Below are 22,148 nucleotides of genomic sequence, written 5' to 3'. Positions count from 1 at the left end.
TTCTAGATGTCGGCTCCGATGGTCTGATCGAAGCCGACCCAGGAATCTCTAATGCCTCGGCTCCGGCCGGAGCCGAGGGAACCACAGACACTGTAGTCAAAGACTCATCGGCTCCAGCCGGAGCCGATGTAGCAGCAGGCTTCGAAGCCTTAGGCCTCGACTCAGAAGCTGGAGCCGAGGTCTTAGAAGCCTTGGAAGGTTTTCCCGAGGTAGCAGATAGGGAACCTTCAGGCTTAAGCAAACACCTTAATATGAGTTTGTTTTTTCTTTCCTTTAGGACTCTAGTGCTGAAGCCATGGCATACAGCACAAGAGTCCTGCAGGTGTAAAGGGTCCCAGGCAGTACACACAAGAAGTGTGACCGTCTGTCAGAGACATTTTCTGACAGCACGAGTCACACTTCTTGAAGCCTGAGACCTTTGAATCCTTGGACATTTTCAAGGAACCGAAGTGTAACCACACACAACAACACACACACAGATTACACTGTCAGAAAAATCTAAGTAAGATTACTTTAAAACAAAACTTCTGAAAAGTAAGTTAAGTTAAGGATATAAAACTCCTATCAAAACACATACACACACTGAGGGAAGGAAGGGCCCGAAGGCCTAAGGAAAGAACTTATTAGTTCTTGAAAAAAGGGGCTGGATAGATGGTAGAAGGGATAAATATCCACTACACTAAAGGTAACAAAAGGGGATAAACAAAGCTAGAGTAAGTTTAAAGGTTATTAGACTAATCTAATTTAAACTAACCTGGAGCCGGTAGAAAACACCTCGATCGCTGTAGCGGCAAATGAGATCTGAGGTAATTCACGCCTAGCATTGTGGGATATAGAGGCAGCCTCGAGCCGGTGGAACCAACTCTTGAGCTTTTAGAGTGGCCGAGTCGGAGCCGAGGTCGGCTCCGAACCCATCCAGCAAGAATGAAGGCGAGATAGACAATTTAACATGGTTAGTTTCTCTAACACATAATTCAGGTCCCAGGGTGGAGTAGGAGGTCTTCTGGGAGGACTGATATTAGAAGCCCCTCTGAAGAATTGCTTAATCAAAGGATGAGAGAACAGGGGTGGGTCTGAATCATAACGGGATGAGATGGCAGAGGCACAGATTTTAATAGAGGAGAAGGAGAGGCCACTACTGAGCAACTCTGCTAAGTAATCCAGGATGAGAAGGATGGAAGGTTGGGAGGAAACTGCCCCCTTTAGATTGTTTCCAGGAGCAGAATCTTTTTAGATTTTCCTGCATAAGATTTTTCTTGTGCTGGGCCTTCTGGCCTCCGTGATGATGTCCAGGACCTGTCTGCTTACCAGTGACGTATTGTTAGTTTTTAGTGTATAAGCCATGCTGAAAGTTTGAGAGTCTGTAGGTCTGGGTGCAGTACCTACCCTCTCTCCTGGGTCAAGAAGTCTGACCTTAGGGGAAGCAGTTTCGGGGGCTGTGAGGTGGGTACCAATGCTGTCTGGGCCAATCCGAAGCAATGAGGATGGCCTTTGGTCTCTTCTCTCTTATTCTGATCAGAACCTTGGGAATAAGGGGTAGTGGTGGGTATGCGTACACAAAAAGGGAGCTCCAGGGGAAGGTCAAGGCATCCACCTTCCATGCTAGAAGGTGATGCTCCCTGGTACAAAACTTGGGCAGCTGGTGTTTGAGGTGCGAGGAAAAGAGGTCCACCTCTAGGGTCCCCCACTCCTGGGTGATTTGCAGAAAGATTTCTCTGCGGAGGTGCCACTCATGGGGGTCCAGTAAGCTTCTGCTTAGGTGGTCTTCCAGTGCGTTGTTGATCCCTGCTGAGTATTGGGCAATCAGGTGCGATCCCATGGAGGTAGCTGTGAGCCACAGAGTCATGACTAACCTGCACAAGGGGTGAGATTGGATGCACCCCTGCTTGTTGATGTACTACATTACTGTGGTGTTTTCTGTTTTTATAAGGAGGACCCCTGGCCTGAGAAGGGGTTGGAAGGAAGTCAGAGCGTTTTGCACTGCCATCATTTCTTTCTGGTTGATGTGCAAGTGAAGTTGCCAGGCATTCCAAAGGCCTAGAGTACACCTGCCTGGTATGTGAGCGCCCCAAGCTATGTCTGAAGCATCGGTGGTAGTGGTCTGGCTGGAAGGGCGGAGGATGAAGGGAAGACCCCAGGCCATGGCACAGGCCTCTGCCCACCAGAAAAATTCAGCCCTTATGCAAGGGATCAGTGGGAGAGTGGTCTCTAGGACTGTGAATGCTGACACCAAAGGTTCTTTAAATACCACTGAAACTTTCTCATGTGAAGCCTGGCTAGAGGGATGAGAAGGATGCAAGATGCCATGTATCCCAGGGCTTGCAGGAACTTCCTTGCAGTGAGGTGACTTCTGGAAGCCAGCTGGGTGAAACATAGAGGCAGGAAGCTCTGCTTTTCTGGGACTAGGAAGGCCATAAAGGTTGCTGTGTCTATCGCAGCTCCCAGGAAAACAATTTTTCTGGTGGGGTTTTGCTTTGATTTTTTCTTGTTGATGGTGAACCCTAGGGAAGTTAGGAGTTTTTGACAAAGAGAAGATCCTGCAGCAACTTTTCTTTGCTGTTTGCCTGAATGAGGCAGTCATCCAGGTAAGGGTAAATCTGTATATTTCTCGGTCTGTAGAATGCTATGGCCGGGGCCAAGCATTTGATGAATACTCTGGGAGCAGTAGATAAGCCAAAGGGCAGTGCAGAGAAGTGAAAGTACTTGATTGCCTGCTCTGAAGCGCAGGAATTTTTTTGCACAATTCCCTGATGGGGATATGGAGGTAGGCATCTTTTAGGTCTAGGGTCACCAGCCAAGCATTTGGTGTGAACATAGGCAGAAGCCACTGCAAGGTTAGCATTTTGAATCTGGGGACCACCAAAGAGGTGTCCAGTTTGGATAGATCTAGGATGGGGCGCCAAGTGACCACTTTTCTGTGTACAAGGAATAGTCTGGAGTAAAAACCTTTTCCTGTTTGATCCAGAGGGACAGGTTCTACTGCCCCCTGGGATATTAGTGTTTTTACCTGTTTTAATGCCTCTGCCCACTAGTTTGGGGGGAGGTCTGGGTACCCCCTTGGAATTGGGAGTTCACTGAAGGATAATCTGTATCCCTATGAAATGATTTTTAATACATATTGGTCCTTGGTTATACAGACCTAATTGTCCTTGAAGAGGGTGAGCCTTCCTCCTAGTTTTAGATGAGTTAAAGGAGGGCAGAGGGTGGAGGGACAGTCATTGTGAGTGCTTACTATAGAAGCTTGGCTTAGAACTCCCTGCCTTAGAGGCGGAAGTGGTCCACTGTTTGCTTCTTTGCTGCCCTTGGGATAGGGGCCTGGATGGCCTGTCCTTGCGGGGCTTGCTTTGGCCCTGTCTGCTGGGTGCAGGGAAGGCCCAGTGCTTAGAGGGGAAGTTACTGCTGAATCTGGGCGGCTGAATTTGAAAGAAATATTTTACTGTTTGCATAGATTTTGCTTTGTCTTCCATCTTTTTAAGCACCTCTTCTGCTTTTTCCCCAAACAGGGATTCCTTATCTAGGGGTGCGTCAATAGGTTTAGACTTGACATGATCAGGGAGAGGTTGTTCCTTCAGCCATGCATGTCTTCTAATAACAGATCCTGTCATTTCTGCCCTGCTAGAGGCTTCTAGGGCGTCATATCCACATTGTAAAGAGTGCTTGGCCACTTGACCAGCAGAGTGAAGTAATTATGCCAGCTCTTTAGAGTTGGCACCATCAGGAGAGGTAGCAAACTTCTGTTTTAATTGTTCCAAAGTGTGTTGATATTTTAACATATGGAACTGACAATTGAGTGCTCTGATAGCTCAAGTTGCAGAGGTGTATACTTTCTGTCCAGAGCTCTGGAGTCTTTGTCAGAAGGAAGAGGATTCTTGGCAGAACTAGCCTTAGCTCCTTTGGGTCCCTGTGTAATGACCTCAGGGTCTGCAGCAGGGTTTCTGTACAGGTATTTGTGAGAATCTGGTACTCTGTAGTACCTGTCAGGTTTAGCTGGAGCAGGAGGCAGGGCATCAGGGGCTAAACTGGATTAAAGGAAAACATAATCCACCACTTCTAGAATAGGTGGGATGGCCAGGGGTCTGTGCTGGGCAGGTCCAGAAACTCTCTAAGTCATTTCTTTGACTGTGGGTAGTCCTGAGATTCCCACTGAAAATGTTCCCCGAGGGAGTGAAGGGTTTCCCCAAAGGACAGATCATCTGGAGGGGAGGCACAGGGGATAGATTCCTCTGCATCTGAATCCTCATAAACAGTTAAGGGCTGTTGTTCTTCTTCAAAGGCAGAATAATCAGATTCCTCAGACTCTTGGTCTGTTATAATTTCTGGAGAAGGAAGCCTTTTCCTTTTTGGAGTTGGTGCTTGAGTATTTTGAATAAGGGAGATGAGGTCCTCCACCATTTTAAGCATTTGAGCTTGGGGTGGGGGAGCAGTAGCAAGATAGTGACTAGAAACAGATTTCCTAGGAGTGGCCTGGCTTCGAGGCCTGAGAGAATTCGTCGGTCTCTGAGAAATGGTAGTCAGAAGAGAAGACGTTGTTTTGTCTAGAATCGGTAGTGCAAATGGCCTCTTCGGAAGCCAGTGCCTGTGTCGCAGCTCTGGACCCAACCGAGGCAGAGACAGACAAAGGCTCAGTAGACAAAGTGGATTTCTTCGGCATACCGTACTCCGAATGGGTCTCGGCACAGGTCTGTGTAGAAAGCGAGTTGGACATCAGGGACTGCAAAAATGCTTCACTGAATTCCGGAGAACTGACGACTTGTTTAGCGGTAGCGTCGTCGGAATGCTTAGCCTTGTGTGGCCTGTCTCTATCTTTACGTTTTTTCAGAATGTCGGTGGATTGTCTACAAAAAGAGCTATTCAGCGAATGGTTCTCGCATTAAAGAGAGCACAGAACTGGCAACGAGGGACATCTTGGTCTGGGCCTAAACAAGTGATGCAGTAAGAATGAAAGTCTCAGTGTGGGATCTGCTTTCCACAGGCGAGACAATTGTTAACTATTTCGGACATCGGTTAGAGCAAGAAAAAAGAGTCCCCAATGGGGTATTTAGCTTTAGATGTTTTCTGCTGAAATTCAACTTCTGGTAGCGACTAACTGGCACTCGTGTGAACTGCTTCTGTTATGGACTCCACGGCAAGAAAGACTGATGTAATGCCGTCGGCTGCCTTGCTTCATAGTACTGATGACCTGACATCAGACTACAAGCGACAGTAGCCGGCGGACAAAAATTAGAAGTTATGTACCTACCATAACGTTCCATGTTAGTTGTCTTCTCTCGCCTTCTTTCTTGCTGGATGGGTTCGGAGCCAATCCTCACTTGCTTTAGCTCGAGAACTCCTTTTACCAGCTCGAGGCAACCCTATATCCCATGATGCAAGGCGGAACTACCTCAGATCTCGTTTGGCAGCTAACTGACCCTGCTAAAGACTATCCTAACATAATTAGGAACCATGGTTCCTAAAAGAAGTCCTCATAACAATGCTCCAGAGGAAGCAATCTAATAGGAACTCTCCAAGATCTGTCCAGGCCAGGGGAAGGAGGGAGAAGACAACCAACATGGAACGCTATGGTAGGTATATAATTTTTAAATGTTAAGTTGTCAATCTCGCCTTCATTCTGCTGGATGGGACCGCCCCTAGCACCTGTATCCCGGTGGCTCAATGGAACAGACTCTTGAAAACTGTGGAACCAAAACTGGCCCTATCTCTGGAGGCCAAATCCAACTTGTAATGAGACACAAAGGTATGAGGCGTGGCCCAAGTAGCTGCTGCACAAATAGTGTCAATGGGAAGTCTATCCTGAAAGGCTACAGAAGTGGATAGACTCCTGGTGGAATGTGCTTTTGGCTTAGAAGACAGTTGTTTGCCCCTTAGAGAGTACACATAGGAAATGGTGGAAGTCAACCATCTAGATAAGGTCACTTTAGAAACTGGAAGACCTAACCTGTTTTCTGCATAGGAGACAAACAATTGGTCTGATTTTCTGATTTGTTTAGTCCTATGCAAGTAGTACCTGAGCTGACGATGAACATCCAAAAGTGCAGCTTCTGTTCAGCTCTGTCAGAATAGTTAGGAAAGAAACTGGTAGATCAATAGATTGGTTAATATTGGTTTGAGATACAACCTTGGGAAGAAAGGAAGGGTTAGTTCTTAGCTAAACCCTATCCTTATGAAAACCAGATAAGGTGAACGAATACAGAGGGCCTGTATCTCAGAAACTCTTCTTGCAGAAGTAACAGCCAGTAAAAATATAGTTTTCCACGTCAATAACTTTAAAGAACACGAGCAGACGGTTCGAAGGAGGTAGAATTAGGGATGCCAACATTAAGTTTAGATCCCATTGCGGAGGAGGATGTTTCACAGGCGGTTTTAGGAGAAAAACTCCTCTTAAAAAAGGCCTTGCATAACCTATGAGACATGATGTTATTGTCATGCAAGCCAACATGATACTTGGAAATAGCAGCCAGTTGTACTTTGACTGTAGATGACGAGGATCCTGAATGAAAACCTCCGCCAGGAAATCCAAAACAGAATGTACAGGAGCTAAAAGGATCAATATTTCGGCGCTGTCTAAATTTGAAAACCTCGCCACTTACTAGCATAAATAGTTCTAGTGGACGACTTTAAAGAAGACACTAAAATGTCTCTGACTGAGTCAGAAATCATTGGTAGCCTGGCTAGGGAAGGAAGTGGAGCAACCAAGCAGTGAGGTTGAGAGAATGAATGGCCCGGTGCTGCTGACCCGACTGGTGGATCAAAAGATCCGAACTGGGTCCAGATGCCAGGGCTGCACCAGAAGATGACATGTAGAGACGGAAACCAAATGTGTGGAGGCCAATATGGAGCAATGAGGATCAATTTTGCTCTCAAACGGTGGCTTTCTGAATGACTTGTGGAATCAATGGAAAGGGAGGAAAAGCATAAAGAAGTCCCGAGGCCAATCCTGGGTTAGAGAGTCTCTCAAGGGTTGGCCTGGAAGGGGAAATAGTGTGAAGTAATCTGGGCACTTGCTGTTTTGAGGGGTAGCAAAAGATCGCAACAAGGAGTGCCCCACTTCAGAAAAATCTGATCTACTACAGATTGATTGAGAGACCACCGTGAGGCATCAGAATAGATCTGCTTAGCCTGTCCGCCAATAGGTTGGACCTGCCGGGATGTGTGCTATCAGAAACCGCTGAGAAGAGATCGCCCATTGCCAAAGTCTGAGAGCTTCGACATAAGGGATAGGACCTGGTTCCGCCCTGTTTGTTGATGAACCAGACCACGGACATGTTGTCCGCTGTACTGCAATAGTCCCCGTGGGAAGAAAGTCGTCGAGGGCTTGCAACGTTAAAAGCACTGCTCTCATCTCCAGGACATTTATGTGCAGATGGTATTCTATGGGTTGCCACGCCCCGCGGACCATCCTGCCCTGATAATGCCCCCACCCGATCAGGGAGGCACCCGTGGTGACTGTGGCAACTGGAGGAGGGGAACAAAGGGTCGGCCCTGATGAAGAAGAGGGAAGATATCCACCATCAGATGAGCCCTGCCCGACTGTGTTACCAAGAATTCATGTCCCATAGGCAGATTGTGGTACGACCACTGCGTGAATAACACCCACTGCAGGAGACGCATGTGGAAGCGAGCCAGTGGAAGAAGAACAATGGCCGCAGCCATTAGGCCTAGAACTTTCAAGACAAACCTGGCTTTGATCTTGTTGCTTAGTAACAGAAGCTGAACAAATTTCTGGATGTCCAGAATCCTTTGATCTGTTAGCCTGGCTAACATTTTGACGGTATTTAACTCTGCCTATAAAATGATAGATTGGCAAGGCAGCAGAGAGGATTTTTCAAATTTACCAAATTCCTAGTTTCTTGCAAAGCTGTAGGGTGTAGTCTCTGGACTGAAGAAGCTGATGCTTGGTGGTGGAGGAGAGGAGCCAGTCGTCCAAATAAGGAAACACCTGGAATCCTCAACGTCTCAGGTGAGCTGTGACCACTGCCATGCATTTGGTGAACACTCTGGGGGCTGAAGTGAGGCCAAAGGGCAGTGCTCTGAATTGGTAATGACTGGCTCCCAGCCGAAAGCGGAGAAACCTTCTGGAGCGCCTGTGAACCTTTATGTGATAATCCTGAAGGTCTATAGAGCACATCCAGTTGTCCTTGCCCAGAAAGGGCAGAATGGATTGCAGCGTGACCATCCGAATCTTGCCTTCTTGACAGACTTGTTTAGTCTGCTTAGGTCTAGTATCGGTCTCCAATCTCCGCCCTTTGGGGACCAAAAGAATCTTGAGTAGAAGCCGGATCCTACTTGGTCTGCCGGCACTGTTTGATGGCTCTTTTTCCAGGAGTTTTGAAACTTCCTGTCTTGCCAAATCCCTTTGACCGGGTGAGATGTCTGGAAGGGATTGTAGAGGTATGGAAACCTTCAAGGGGATTTTGTAACCCTCGGATATGATCGACTGTACCCACTTCTCTTGGGATAGGGATTGCCAGGCTACTGGGTACAGTGAAATTCTTCCCGACTGCCTCCAAGGGTGGACAGTCGGGCAACACCTCAGGGATGCTGAAAGGGCTTCTCAGGAAGAGACTCCCTGTTGCCCTGGTTCTGAGGACCCCCTGCCTCTAGGGCGCCTATTATTGTTACCCACTCTGCCTCTGGGGGTAAACTGACCACGGTGTCCGTGTAGCTCCTTGGGCTTTTCGAACCACATCTTCCCCTTCTGACCCTTGGGGTAAGGTCTAGAAGGAGTGGAAAACTGACTCCAACGGCAGAAAGAGTTTTACCGTCCTGCTCACATCTGGTCAAAGTATCCTTCACCTGAGGTCCCAACAAAGCCGAACCGCTGGGGGTTTGGGGTGGACGCCTTTAAAGGGGTCTGCAAAATCCAGGCTTGGCGCCTAAGAGCAACACCTGTGCCTGTGGTTCTGCTCGCCCATCGGTCGCATAAGATATGAGCCGCATGGAGGAGTTAGATATGGAATTCAGGATAGCAAGCTGTGAGGCAATCTTTTCCTGAGCCCCAGCAGCAGAAGGATCCTGGACTACTTCTCCCAGTTCCTTGAGAATATCGAAGCCTGGTGAAGTGACAAAGGTAATTCAGCTAACGATAGCAAAGGTCGCTGAAGAAAACATCCGCTTCCATACCTGTCCATGGTCCTAGAATCCTTATTAGGAGGATGGACAGGCACTGAAGGATCCGCCAGTTCCTTCTTAGTGGCCGCCACCACCATAGCATCCACAGAGACACCTTTGGACAGGAACTGTTTATCCAAAGGGGCCGTGATGAACTTGGATGGTCTCCTGGGGACAGGTTCCACAGAATCTGGAGCCGCCCATGCCTTCCGAGCCACTACCTGCATGAGTGGGTCGAAGGCGGAGACACCCAGGAGGTGGAGGGTCGGGATCCAAAAGCCTCCAGGTATACCGACTCATCCTCGGAGGGGTCAATGGAGGGCCAATTCCCCCTCTGTTTGAGGAGCTCAAGGATGTCTGAAAAGGAGACATCCTCAGAGGGGGACCGTGGGGAACCCTCCAACTCATCTAAGTCGGTATCAGATGTGGTAGACTCAGGGGAGTCTGTGTGTTTCCTACGCCCTCTTCCGAGGGGTTCCCCAGCAGGGTCAGGAGAAACCTCGGAAGAGGAGGAAATTCCCAGTGGGGAAACCTGGGGCGATGGATCCCTGGGCCTGAGAGCAAGAGGCTGGCAAGAGGCATCTGCAGGCACTGCTGAGGGAGGAGCTAGAGGGATAGACCGCTGACCAGGCTCAGAGGCCAGGACACTCCTCATCACCTCAAAGGCTCCCTTCCGGGAGACCGGAACACACCAAGAAACAGGAATGGTCGGCTCCAAGGAGAGAGAAGGCTCCGAGGTCGATGTCGGCGCCGAGCTTAGTCAAGCCCCGAGAGGGAGAGCGGGTCGGACAAGGGTCCGATGCCACTAGCCCCTCGGAGCCGACAGTGGAAACCCGACGACCGGATCCTCCAAGGAAGGTCTCAAGGAGGAGATCGGAGCAAGACGACGGAGCCGAAGGATGTATCGGCTCCGCATCAAACAGTCGCTGTCCCAAGAAGCTCCGCCCAACTCTGGTGTGGAGTCGGAGGAGGAATCTCAAGAATCGGGCTATAGCCAAGTCTGTTGAGACGGGCTATGGAGCATTTGGGCCAGTGCCTGAGACTTCAACAGCCTGCTTACCACCCTCTCCAAATCGTGGTCAGACAGCCTGAAGATCTCAAGATCATGGCTCCGCCCGACAAAAGAGGAGATCCCGGAGCCGAATGGATACTCATAATAGAGGGGACCGAGATCTCTACGGGTCGGCCATCGGAGCCGAAGTCCCTAGAACTCCAGATGGAGCCGAGGATTTCGCCCGATGTTGATACACGCCGGCTCCAGCCGGAGCCGACAAGGCCACAGTAGTCAGGGTATCGGAGCCGGCCGCACCAACCCACTACTCGAACAGAAGAAGTATCGACTCCAGCTGGAGCCGACATCGCCCGACGGAGCCAGAGCCACCGGAGGAGGCTTGGACACTGTAGCCTGAACCTTCGGTGGCTTAAGAGGTTTTCCTGACCCTGACTTAGGAGGAGAACCTTCAGGTTTAAGTAAACCTCGGCGGATTAATTTGTTCCTCCTTTCCTGCAGGACTCTCTGGCTAAAAGCATGACACAACGCACAGGAGTCCTGCAGGTGCAAAGGCCCCAGGCAATAAACACAAGAAGTGTGACCGCCTGTCAGAGTCATTTTCTGACAGCACTGGTCACACTTCAGCCTGAGACCTTGCCTTCTTTTGACATCCTAGAAGGAAAAACACAAACAGTCCCAACAAACACACCAATTAATCCCTTACACAGACACACAGGAAGGGAATAACTTGGGGAACTAGGCCTGACTAAAACTTTAAACTGAAATTTTTATAAAAGTTTAAAAGGAAGGGAATAGGGTGGGCTGTAACTAAGTACAGACTAAACTAACACTAAAGGGAAAAAATAAACCCCTAACTACACTTTTTCTTATTTTACCAAGAAAAAACTTACCTCAGCTGGCAAAGGAGACCTCTTTCGCTAAGCGGCAAACGAGATCTGAGGTAGTTCCGCCTTGCATCATGGGATATAGGGTTGCCTCGAGCTGGTAAAAGGAGTTCTCGAGCTAAAGCAAGTGCTGAGTCGGAGCCGAGGATCGGCTCCGAACCCATCCAGCAAGAATGAAGGTGAGATTGACAACTTAACATCAATGACTCTGGTATTTGGGCCAGCCAATGGCTACCACAGCAGGGATAACCCACAGGTGAAAACTGCAACAGTGAAAAATGAAGAACATCTAATAATGGTGGTCAAAGTGAGTGAGTTTATACAAAGAGAAGAGACATAGTACACCTTTAGGGAATAACCAAGGCAGTATAAATGCTGGCAGTATAACATATAGTGCTTAAGTTACAAATTGCTAGTCAGTTCTGAATTTTATTTCCTACTTCCACTTATATACTGCACAGCTGACCAAGCTACTTAGACAGATATACTGTGGGGCTGCCCCTAAAAAAAGGCTCATGCTTACCAGGTTAACAAATTAATAAAATAGATTGGAGTTGGAGTGGAAAGTGAATTGGAGACTATGTGGTAGTACATTATAAGAAATGTATTTGTTTTTATAGAATCGTAGACCTTACAAGGCAAATGGGCCTTGTGGCCATGTATGCATTAACAGTACCCTCCCTCAGGTCTTACCTCCTTTTTCAAGAAGTGGTAGGCTAGTTACACCTAGAGTGAATTTATGAATACTCATCCAATCATCTAATTGTTTTTTAAAGCTGGTGAGTCACTTTGCTTGATCTGTAGAGGAAGATTGTTCCAGAGACATGATGACAAACCATGACATTTGTATTTGCAGAAGCAGATTCAAATGTCTGTTTCTAGTGTTTGCAGGTCTGTTTGATTTGTGGTAAAATAAGAAGTCTTAGACTGGCAGATTCCTTGATGGTCCAGCAGGCACATAACTCTCCAAGGAGTCTGTTGGACTCTGAACACAGGGACAAAGTTTCCACACCCTCTTGACAGCTCAGGTGCTTTAGTCCTATGATCTTCTTTTTGTCATGAACCTTTGGGGTCTCTTCAGTTGCTTAACAAATTTAGTAAGATATATCCCAAAGAGAACACTGTATTCAAAAATGAGCCTGATTAATACAGAGTACAGAGTGGTCAGGACTTTGTTGTACCTTGAGGCAATGTCATTTGCAATCAGCTGTGCCAGAAAGAAGGATTTCCTGACTACTGTTCCAACATGATGGTCAAAGGACAGGGAGTTATTGGGATGAAGCTAAGAAGACATTTGGAGTACAGTCAACAGACTGCTTTCCCTACCAGGGATTGATAGAGTATAGTCAAAGAGAAATGGATAGGAGCATCCCTAAGTGGTGATACAGTTCTTAATTGAAACTAGAACAGAAGCTACCATTAAAAAAGGATAATTAGCAGGGCACATAAAATATTGCAGTATAACTATATGAACAATCAGAGAAGGTTAGAAAAAATTGGGAAGAGAGTTTGGATAACCAAATTACAAGGGAACAACGGTAGGACATACACATGGCTCCCAAGTAAGCAACACAGTCTAGAATGCATAGGATTTGTGCTTATAAGTGTCTGCATAGGTATTATTTTATACCCCAAGCAGACTTTCAAATACTTTTTCCTCTGGTATGGATAGCAAATGCCTGACGTGTGATGGAAAGAAAACGATAACTGGGAACACATGTTCTGGGACTGTAATGTGTTGGCAGATTTTACAAACTCCTTACGGAGTACTCTGTCAGAAATACTGGGTGAGCAAATGAGTGTAACTAAGGAAATTATTATTTTGGGCTGGGATACAGGATCTGAAATGATTAGACATAATAAGGCCTTGTTAAGTTTAATTATGTTGGGTGCCAAAAAAAGCAATTACAAGAAAATGGAAATAGAAGTCTAAACCAACTGTATTTGAAGTTTTGAATATGGCAATGGAGATAAAAGAACTGAAGTGGGATCTTTAGAAAAGGGAAAGAGCAAATTACAGAGACAAAGGAAATTGTGGAACAATCTATGTAAAATAATGCTCAGGTGGAGGAGTGAGGTTTAAGGGAAGGCAAGAACTGACTAATTTGTATAATGATGACCCGAAGATAGCTGGGACCATGAGGACCATGCTGACATTGTCAGGTGCTGTTTGTTATGTTTTTTTATGTTGTAAGATCCATTACCTGGACTCTTCTTAAAAAGTCAGCAACGGATTTAGCTAGTAAGCAGAAGCTTGGAATGAAAGATGCAAGCTGTTCTTAGCAAGACAAGTAGGTATGTGCAGCAGCTCATCCCATGCCAACACTTACTGGATCCAAATCAAAGTTACTGATCTAATTGTTGAAATCTGTCATCTTTTCCTTATACATAGGCACCATTCTTGGTAAAGGTAGGATACCATTCAATACAAGATTCTTTCCTCCACTTGTAACGTGCATGGAAAGGTCAGAAATATCTCTGCATTTTGTTCATGGTTTAGAATGCCAGGTCATTTACACCCACAAGCACCACCACCATAATATAGTTGTATTTGTTTGTGTTAAGGGTTGTGAGGGCCCTTGAGATATTGGAGATCTTGGCACCAGAAATGTAACTACCTAGGACCCTGTTTTTGTGAGTGTTCATCTAGCCTTGTGAGGTTACAGTCTATGTGTCTTAACACGGACTCAGCCATCATCAGTGTACTATTGCTAACCACCAGTGTACTTCTGCTAATGGCGGGTTTAAGCATACTGTACATTATTGCTAGTAGAGGGTCTAAGCATACTTGTTATGTTGTGGACACAGAACATAACTACTGACAGAGCTTTTTCATGTTAAAGTTAGTCTAATAAGGTCAAGTTCACTGCAGTGTTTTCACTTAATACCATGGCTACCTTCTGAAAGAAATCCATACAATCTTCTGAGATGACCTAACCACTGAGAACTCATGCTTCCTTTCTCTTGTACTCTGCAGGTTTTGAGAAATTCTTAACTTTTTATTTCAGCAATGATTCAAGTAAACTTGGTAGGATTCACATACATGTCCAAAAAAGGAACAAAGTATACCAATACAACAGCAGAGATGCAGAAAGAAATTGATTTCAAAAGCAGAAGTAAACCCCTTTTTAGAAACTGTTGCCAACTGTATATTAAAAAAAAAAAAAAAATAGAAAATCCAGTCTTGCCATACCTCATGCCAGGAATTGCCCAAATAGTTGCCATCAGTGTGAGCGACTGTAATAAGTGTCTTGATAGTGTCAATATTCTTCTGCTTCATTTCAGTGATGCCACTGCTTGCTGTTAGTAAGGTAAATCTTGCCAGAGCTTGAACGTAGGCATCTCTTTCAAGCTGTTAAGAAATAAGGGCAATAAAACAACTCCTTTCTTAGGACTTTAGTAATCTGCATGCATTAGGAATACAAAATGCTGTTTTTACGAATGATGCAAATAAATGTAAAATGTCATGACATTTGAAACTACTTGACTTCTTAATTCCATCAAGTACTCAATCTAAAAACTGTCACAAGGGCAGCAATTTATCAAAATTTATGGCAGTGTACAATGATTTCTGGCTAATTCAAAGTTTGTTAGGCTTAATTTATTTTTGGCTAAATTGACTAGGACTTACAGCTTGTACAAACGTGCACTTCAAAGTACATGCAGTAAATGAAATAGTTAAATATTGGATTCAAAGTAAAGTACAAAAGCTGACGTCATCAGCCAACTCCATTGGCATGCAGGGATAAAGCCCTAATTACTGCCCTGTTAATCATTGTTCAAGTTAGCAGCTTAGGAGAAGGACAGTGCCCCACAACCGGGCGGGGGGGGGGGGGGGTTGAACAGTTCAGGGACATCCAATACCAATTCTCTTGAAGGAGGAGCAGTGATGCAAAGGATGACCTGCAGACAGACATTTAGCCAATAACCTGCTATGGTGGTAGCCCTTCATCATAAGGACATGGGACCATGCACTTGTAGAGAGAAAGGTTTTGTGGTCCATTTGGTACTGCTGGAGTGAGAGTATAAACCATCTTCAGTGACTGAATGACAGCATTTCTAGACAGCCCCTGCTTTTATGCTGGAAAAATGAATGTGCTCATCTCTGACTGGGAGAAGCTTGACAAATGGCGTGCATGGGTGGGTGCAAAAATAAATCAGAAGATAAAATTACATGTTAAGCACTAAGAAAGTTAAAGATCTAGTAACATACAAGTGATCTAAATCATTCTCATCCATGCAGACAATTATAATACAGAATGCTAATTTAAGTTCTTTGCATCAATACAGTATTCAGTCATTTTTATTTGAAATTTTCTTTTTCAGTTTAAAGTCATAAACTGAAATTATGTGTTGTACTTGTATATGTGTGTGCATCCGCGGTGGTGGTGCTGCGGTAGCATTGTCGCCTCACAGCAAGACATTGTCCCGTTCGATTCTCAGCTAGAGCGTCTTCTGTGGAGACATGCGTGAATGGGCGTACCTTTGTTGAAGGTTGTGCGTTAGGGCCAGCAACTCAACACGTAAAAATCAACTGCAAATCATTAGCGGACTGGAGTTCCGCTGTGGCGACCCCTAACCGTGAAAAGCCGAAAGACACAACAACAACTTGTATATGTGTGTGCATCGTTTTATTCACACTCGTAATGGATTACGAGTTTTCTCAAGAGCAGTGAAAACACAAGTGGAGCATACAAGTATAACTCCCCATATTACAAATAAAAATCACATCCAAACCAACTTATTCCATTTGAATTTTTTATTTTTTTATAAAATTATTTTTACATTTTACAATAACATGCTACATTTGTGAAGAAATGTCAGTTGGAAAATGTAGTTTTCCTTCTAGCTTCTTTCCAGTTAAAAAAAAGAAATCCAAAAATCCTCTGCAAATGAAACATCCTAGATTTTATAGTTAGATGGTAGATGAAAAAAGCAAACTTGTATAATTATCAGCTCCACAATGCGCAATGATGAAGCCCTGTCAGTAACACTCTCTGTTGCCTGGTTTTGTACATATAATTCAGTTCTGTATGCAAATTCAGGACTCATATGTGCAACAAAGACCCAGGGTTTTGATAACATACAAATTTTCCCAAGATGAACACTCAAACACCCTTTATTAGTCCTCTCCCATTTTATGACAGTCCAGCTGAAATCCATGTTAATAATATACAAAAACTAAATTTCTTTTACACACAAAGTAGGATAAAGGGCATACTACTACTTTCTCCCCTGTCAGCTGAGTAGTTTGCCTGCAACCCTATATCAGGAATTTATTCCCCTAGAGAAGATGGAAAAAAAAAACATTGTATTTAATACTTTTAAAAAATACCTACTTTTTGTTAATATTTCCCTTCTTTCATTAAAACAAAAAGTCTTGAAAAATGCGACATAGCACCATCGTATTTTGTGGGAGTGTAATGAGGTGGTAGACTTTAAGAATTCCCTGCAGACTACTCCGTCAGAAATACTGGGTAAACAAACTGGTATAACAAAGGAAATTATTTTTTTTTTAGCCATGAAACAGAATCAGAATTACCTAGACATAGTGAAGCCTTGCTGAGTTTAATTCTGGTGGCTGCCAAACAAAAAAAAATAAATAAATAAAAATACTAGAAAATGGAAATCAAATTTTAAACTAACCATACTAGAAGTATAGAGTACAGTAACTGAGATACAAAAAAAAACTGGAAGTGGGATCTTTAGAAAAGGGTAGGAGCAAATTTCATAGAAAAACGAGAATTGTGGGAACAATGCATACATAATAATGTTTTGGAGGATTAATGAGGTATAAGGGGAGGCAGGAATTGAATGAGCTATGTAATGTTTGACTGACAATGACTATACAGAAGATTATAACTTGTGCATAATGTTCGCAAATGAAAATATGTCAATATGGTTTGTTTTCATTTACATAAATGTATGATTGTCTATGTCATAAGTGATAAGTCAATAAAGATGTTTCTTGTTTAAAGAAAAACGAGAACAATGTGGTATAGGATCAAATGGAGATGACAGGAAAAAACTATATAAAAGATCAACCTGCTAAACATTAGTGTGTACATGTAATACAAAAGTTGGAAATACAAATTCAAAAAAGCTGCATGCATAATAGGTGGGAATAATAAAGTCTTGTCATAATGGCTACGTTATCCATAGTATTTTGGAAAGAAAATGGCCTCACAGGTGTTTGAAAAAGGTGAGAGTATTGAATCATATTAAGAAAAGCAGAAATGCAAATACCAAAGCTGCAGGAGATGCATTTGGAAAGAAATGAGCATATACATTTGATAAAGGATTTCAGTCTGAAGTTTCAGTAGAATAAAATGGGTACAAGCTAAGGGGAGTAACTACACTAAATGCTAGAGGAGCTTCAATAGTGATAAAAAAGAAAAAATAAATTATTGGTAGATTTGCGGTAGTAATGGGCTAATGGCAAGAGAGAAGGATTATGATGGCATGTATTTATATTCCACTTAAAATTTGGGGAGAAAAAAAAATCAGCTTTCAGCAGGGAATATTAATTATAGGTGGGGACTGCAACTTGATTTGCAACAGTGAGAATGTGTTTATGGGACCTAAAAGGGAATATTTAACAAAAGTGGGTAGATTCCTAAACAAATTTATGAAACTATTTGCTACGTAAGATGTGAATTCGGTAGCAGGAACTCGGACAACTTACATATTATACCCTAAGGTGGAATAAGGTAGAGCTGTGCAAGTAAAACTTACCATAAAAGTATATGTTCAAATGATCACTGTTGCAGAAACCTTAGCTATATAGTTTCATAGTTTAGTTTAGTTTCATAGTTTAGTACTAGGCTATCTGCCCTGGGGCATTTGTAAGCCTAACCATAGTGATGTGGCTTTTGCCACCCCATGAAATGGTACAAAAATGTACAGAATAGATTTAGAATACTGTGCCTCTGTCTAGTAGTGACACAGTGAAGGTCCCCTTATATAATAGAATTAGTTTACTGTGCCCCTGTCTAGTAGTGACACACAGGTGACCCCTGGGGTAAACTTACGATCTCCCATCCACTCATCAAGATTTCTCTTGAAGAGAGTTAGTGAGGGGCTCTGCCTAACATGAACTGGGATTCTGTTCCAGAGCATGGGAAGCCCCTGGGTTATGAATCTATCCCTCCAGCATGTCCTATTCATAGTTGTGCCGAGGTTTAAGTCTTTAGCTCTCGTGGTTCTGATGGATTTGGATTTTTTGAGGTGGAGCATGTCCATCAGTTCCTGATTGGACATGGCCTTGTACGTCAGGCAGAGATCACCTCTGAGCAGGCGGTATGCTACTGAATAGAGCTGGAGTTTCTTTAGTCTGGCAGAATAAGACATATGTTGGAGACCCTTGATCCTCTTGGTGAGGTACTTTTGTGGTCTCTCCAGCTGTTGCAAATGCCGGGTGAGGTACATACCAAATGGGGCATTGTACTCAATCATGGGTCTGATGAGGGAGGAGTATAGGGGTACAATGACATCCTTGGATCTGGATGTGAATCCCTTCATTATAAGGTGTGCAAGGTAGAATGTCTTTCTAACCACTTTAGCAACGTGGGTGTCAAATGAGAGGTCGTTGTCGACTTGGGTCCCTAGGTCTCTGATTACTTTTTCCATACTCAGTGGGTTGCTGTCTATGTGATAATTTGTGGGTACTTTGTTTTTCCCAAAGGGGATGACTATACATTTTTTGGCATTTAGTTTAAGGCCATGACTCCGGCACCAGTTGTCCGTTTCTGTGAGGCCTTTTTGTAGGATGTATGTGTCCGCTGGTGTATCGACTATGGTGCCTAGTTTGCAGTCATCTGCAAACTTTGTCAGCCACAACCCTCCCATGTTTGCTTTAACATCTGAGAAATAAATGCTGAACAAGAGGGGTCCCAGGACAGATCCCTGTGGGACACCACTTGTGACTGGCTTTGAGTCTGACATTGCTCCAGTGATTTTAACTTTATGGGTTCTGTCCTTTAGCCAGTTTGCAACCCATCTAGTGACATTAGGGTTTACATTTAAGCTGTTGAGCTTATCTATGATGCCTGAGTGGGGTATTGTGTCGAAGGCCTTAGCCAAGTCCGGGTAGGCTGTATGGACTGCTTTGCCTTCATCAATGGCTCTAGTGACTGTTTCGAAAAAGTCAACCAGGTTCAAAAGGCAGGATCTGCCCTTTACAAAGCCGAACTGTGTGGGATCAAGTGTCTGTAGGTCCCCAATGTCTCTGTTTATGAGTTCCATAATGATTCTTTCCATAGCTTTGCAGAACAGGCTGGTTAAGCTTATGGGGCAGTAGTTCCCAGGGTCTGTAGAGGTACCCCCTTTGTGGAGTGGGACCACTGTTGCTGTACACCAGTGTTCAGGTACATATCCTGTAGTAAGGCTAAGGTTAAATAGCATTTTTATGTGCGGGTTTAGCTCCTCTTGGAGTTCACGTAGCACGCAACCCGGGATACCGTCAGGTCCCATTGATGCTGTGTTTTTAGCTTTGTTGAGGGCGGCTCTCACCTGGACATCTGAGATGACAGGGAGATTACATTTAGCTGGGATAAGTATTTCTTCTTTTGGGGGTGAGGGAGGGGAGAAATTTGCACTGAACCTGTCAGCCAGAATGTTGGAAATATCTGTGGGTTCAGTGTATGTTTTGTTGTTGTGAACTAACTCTGAGCATATCTGAGGGTTTCCACTCAGGTTTCTAACATAACTGAAGAAGGCTTTGTGGTTATCTTTAGTGTCCTTAGTGATTTTTCTCTCAAAGTTGGTCTTGGATGTTTTTATGAGAGAACGTAGTTTTCTGCTAGTGTTGATCAGAGATGTCTTCCCTTTATGGGATTTTGCTCTGTCGTGCAGTAGCTTCCTTCTTTTGTTATACATTTTGTTAATGGCTGAGGTCCACCAGACAGGATGCTTGCCTTTGGTGGAGAGGGTCTTGGATTTATTTGGGATTGCATGATCCATGCATTCTTGGAGATGTCCATAGAAAGCATTTGTGAAGGATTCAGCATTGTGGGATGTGGTATCCACTGGCCCAGTGGGCTTAAAGGATACCATCTCAGTCTTAAGAAGAGTGAAGTCTGCTTTTGAGAAGTTTTTCACTGTGGTCTTTTGTTCTTGGGGTGGAGGTGGAATATGTATATCCAGGTTGATTAGTTTGTGGTCAGATCTCACTAGTGAGGGGTATACCTCCGGTGTGGAGCATTTTGTCCCCATGTTTGTGATGATCAGGTCTAGTATATTATCTCCCCTAGTGGGAGAGGTGACTAGTTGTTCCAGTGCATTTGAATTTATGAATTCCAGGAACCTTTGGGCTAGGTTGTTAGGGCTAGAATAATGTACCCAATCTATGTTAGGGTAGTTGAAGTCTCCCAGTATGATGGTATTTTGTGATACATTCATATCCTCCAATGTCTTCAGGAAGGCTGAGTGGGGTTCCTGAGATTGGGAGGGTGGTCTGTAACATGCTACCAGTTGTATAGCAGTTTTGCCTATGGTTAGTTGCACCTGTATGGTCTCCGATGCTTCATGTGTTGCTACTAACCTGGAGGTGTGGGTGTCCTTGATGAATATGGACACTCCCCTCCTTTGTGGTTCGGCCCAGGTTTTGGGGCCGAAAAGCATGATACGAGGTATAGCCTGGTAGTGCTGGGGTGCTCTCAGGAGCCTTGAACCAGGTTTCAGTTACTGCACAGACGTCGATATTCTCCATACTGAGGAGTGCATCGAGTGCCTGCATCTTGAGATTTAGACTTCTGGCGTTGAGCAGCATTACCCTTAGTTTTTTTCCATTTTTGTTTTCTAAGGAGGTGGGTTTGTCTTTTGAGCCTTGCCTAAAAAAGGCACTATGGGGGTGGCAGGAGCCTTAGCCAATATCTGGAAGCCCAGTGGTGACAGGTGCAAGCTGTCCCTTGGGAAGCAGCGTGGCTTGCCCAACATGTCATCCCAAGCAGACAGACATTGGATCCCCTTAGAATGACACCAGTACTTGAGCCAATTATTAAAGCTGATCATCTTGTCATTGTATTGTGGCATCATTCTTGGTGAGGGCAAGATGCTGCTCAGGGTTAGGGTCATACCAGCCCGGGCTACATAATCAGAGAGCTCCTCTAGGTCTCTTTTCATGTAGTCCAGGGAGGTACGTCTCAGGTCATTCACACCAGCATGGACAATGACGGAGTCATATTTGTACTTGCTTTGGAGTGACCTGAGTGCGTGTGTTATGTGGCGGATCCTAGCTCCCGATAGGCAGCTCACAGTCACCCTCTCCTTGTTCAGCCTGGTAAGTGGGACATCAGTGTGTTTGACTATAGAGTCACCTATTACTAGTGTATCAGGCATGGTGTTTGGCCTTAAGGGCTGTGATTGATTGACACACTGATTTATTGAAGTATGTGTTGCATGTGTTTTGTTTTCAGGTGGTGGATCTTTGGATGTCTGCTTTGGGAGCCTCTGTTGTTTTGGTAAGTTTTTTATTAGAGCCTCCGAGTATGTCTTTGTGTTTTTATGTGTTTGGTTTGCAGTTGTGGTAGGTCTATGTGGGACTGGGTTTGTTGTGTGTGTGGTTACCATCTCCTCCTGTCTGGTCATGCCAGCCCTGAGTTGTGAGAGTTCAGCCTCCAGTTTGGCTATATAGTTGCATCTCTCACATGTATTTGTGTTTGTTGGGAGGAGGAGAGGGTTGTCTGTGTACATGAGACAATTGTAGCATTGTCTCAAGATACCCAGATTAACCAGCTGAACTGGAGAGGATGCCAGTAATCTACCACTCGACATGCTAGAACAGTATAAGGGAGTGCTGTGCCTTTAAGGGAAGTGGATATTCACAAGGGTGGTAGGTGGATGTAATGCTTACTTTAGTACGAGAGTGCTTACTTAGTAGAGAAGTTTTGAGAACAAGTGCTAGGCTTATAATATAGCGAGTAGTCTGATTATACTAAGAGTAGAGCTTCCTTAAGGGAAAATTTGAAGAGCAGACTTGGCAGAGCCAGAAGAAGTTTAACCTTGTTTAACCGGCCCTGCGCTATGCGCACAACCGCGCAAAGCCGTGCAAATGCGGATTTTAAACAGGGAACTTCAAAAGATCTAGAAATGGTCCAAAACAACCAATTACTACAGCTCTTGTGCTGAGGTCACTTCCTACAGGG

At 44.7% G+C, this 22,148-nt stretch overlaps 1 protein-coding gene across 2 annotated transcripts in view; it reads right to left on the bottom strand.

The window, feature by feature from the left end:
• The window catches only part of ARFGEF1 (ADP ribosylation factor guanine nucleotide exchange factor 1), a 4,299,619-nt gene that overhangs the window by 1,820,283 nt on the left and 2,457,188 nt on the right, over positions 1-22,148 (bottom strand). For both annotated transcript variants that reach the window (XM_044067163.1, XR_006364243.1), the window contains exon 21: positions 14,198-14,356. In XM_044067163.1, the coding sequence (XP_043923098.1) occupies positions 14,198-14,356 (159 nt within the window). The remainder of the gene's footprint in view (positions 1-14,197; positions 14,357-22,148) is intronic.

The sequence above is a fragment of the Protopterus annectens genome, chromosome 3.part1, assembly GCF_019279795.1.
Source record: "Protopterus annectens isolate FY-2018-M chromosome 3.part1, PAN1.0, whole genome shotgun sequence".
Classification (NCBI taxonomy): domain Eukaryota; kingdom Metazoa; phylum Chordata; order Ceratodontiformes; family Protopteridae; genus Protopterus; species Protopterus annectens.
This window is presented reverse-complemented; position numbering and strand designations above follow the sequence as displayed.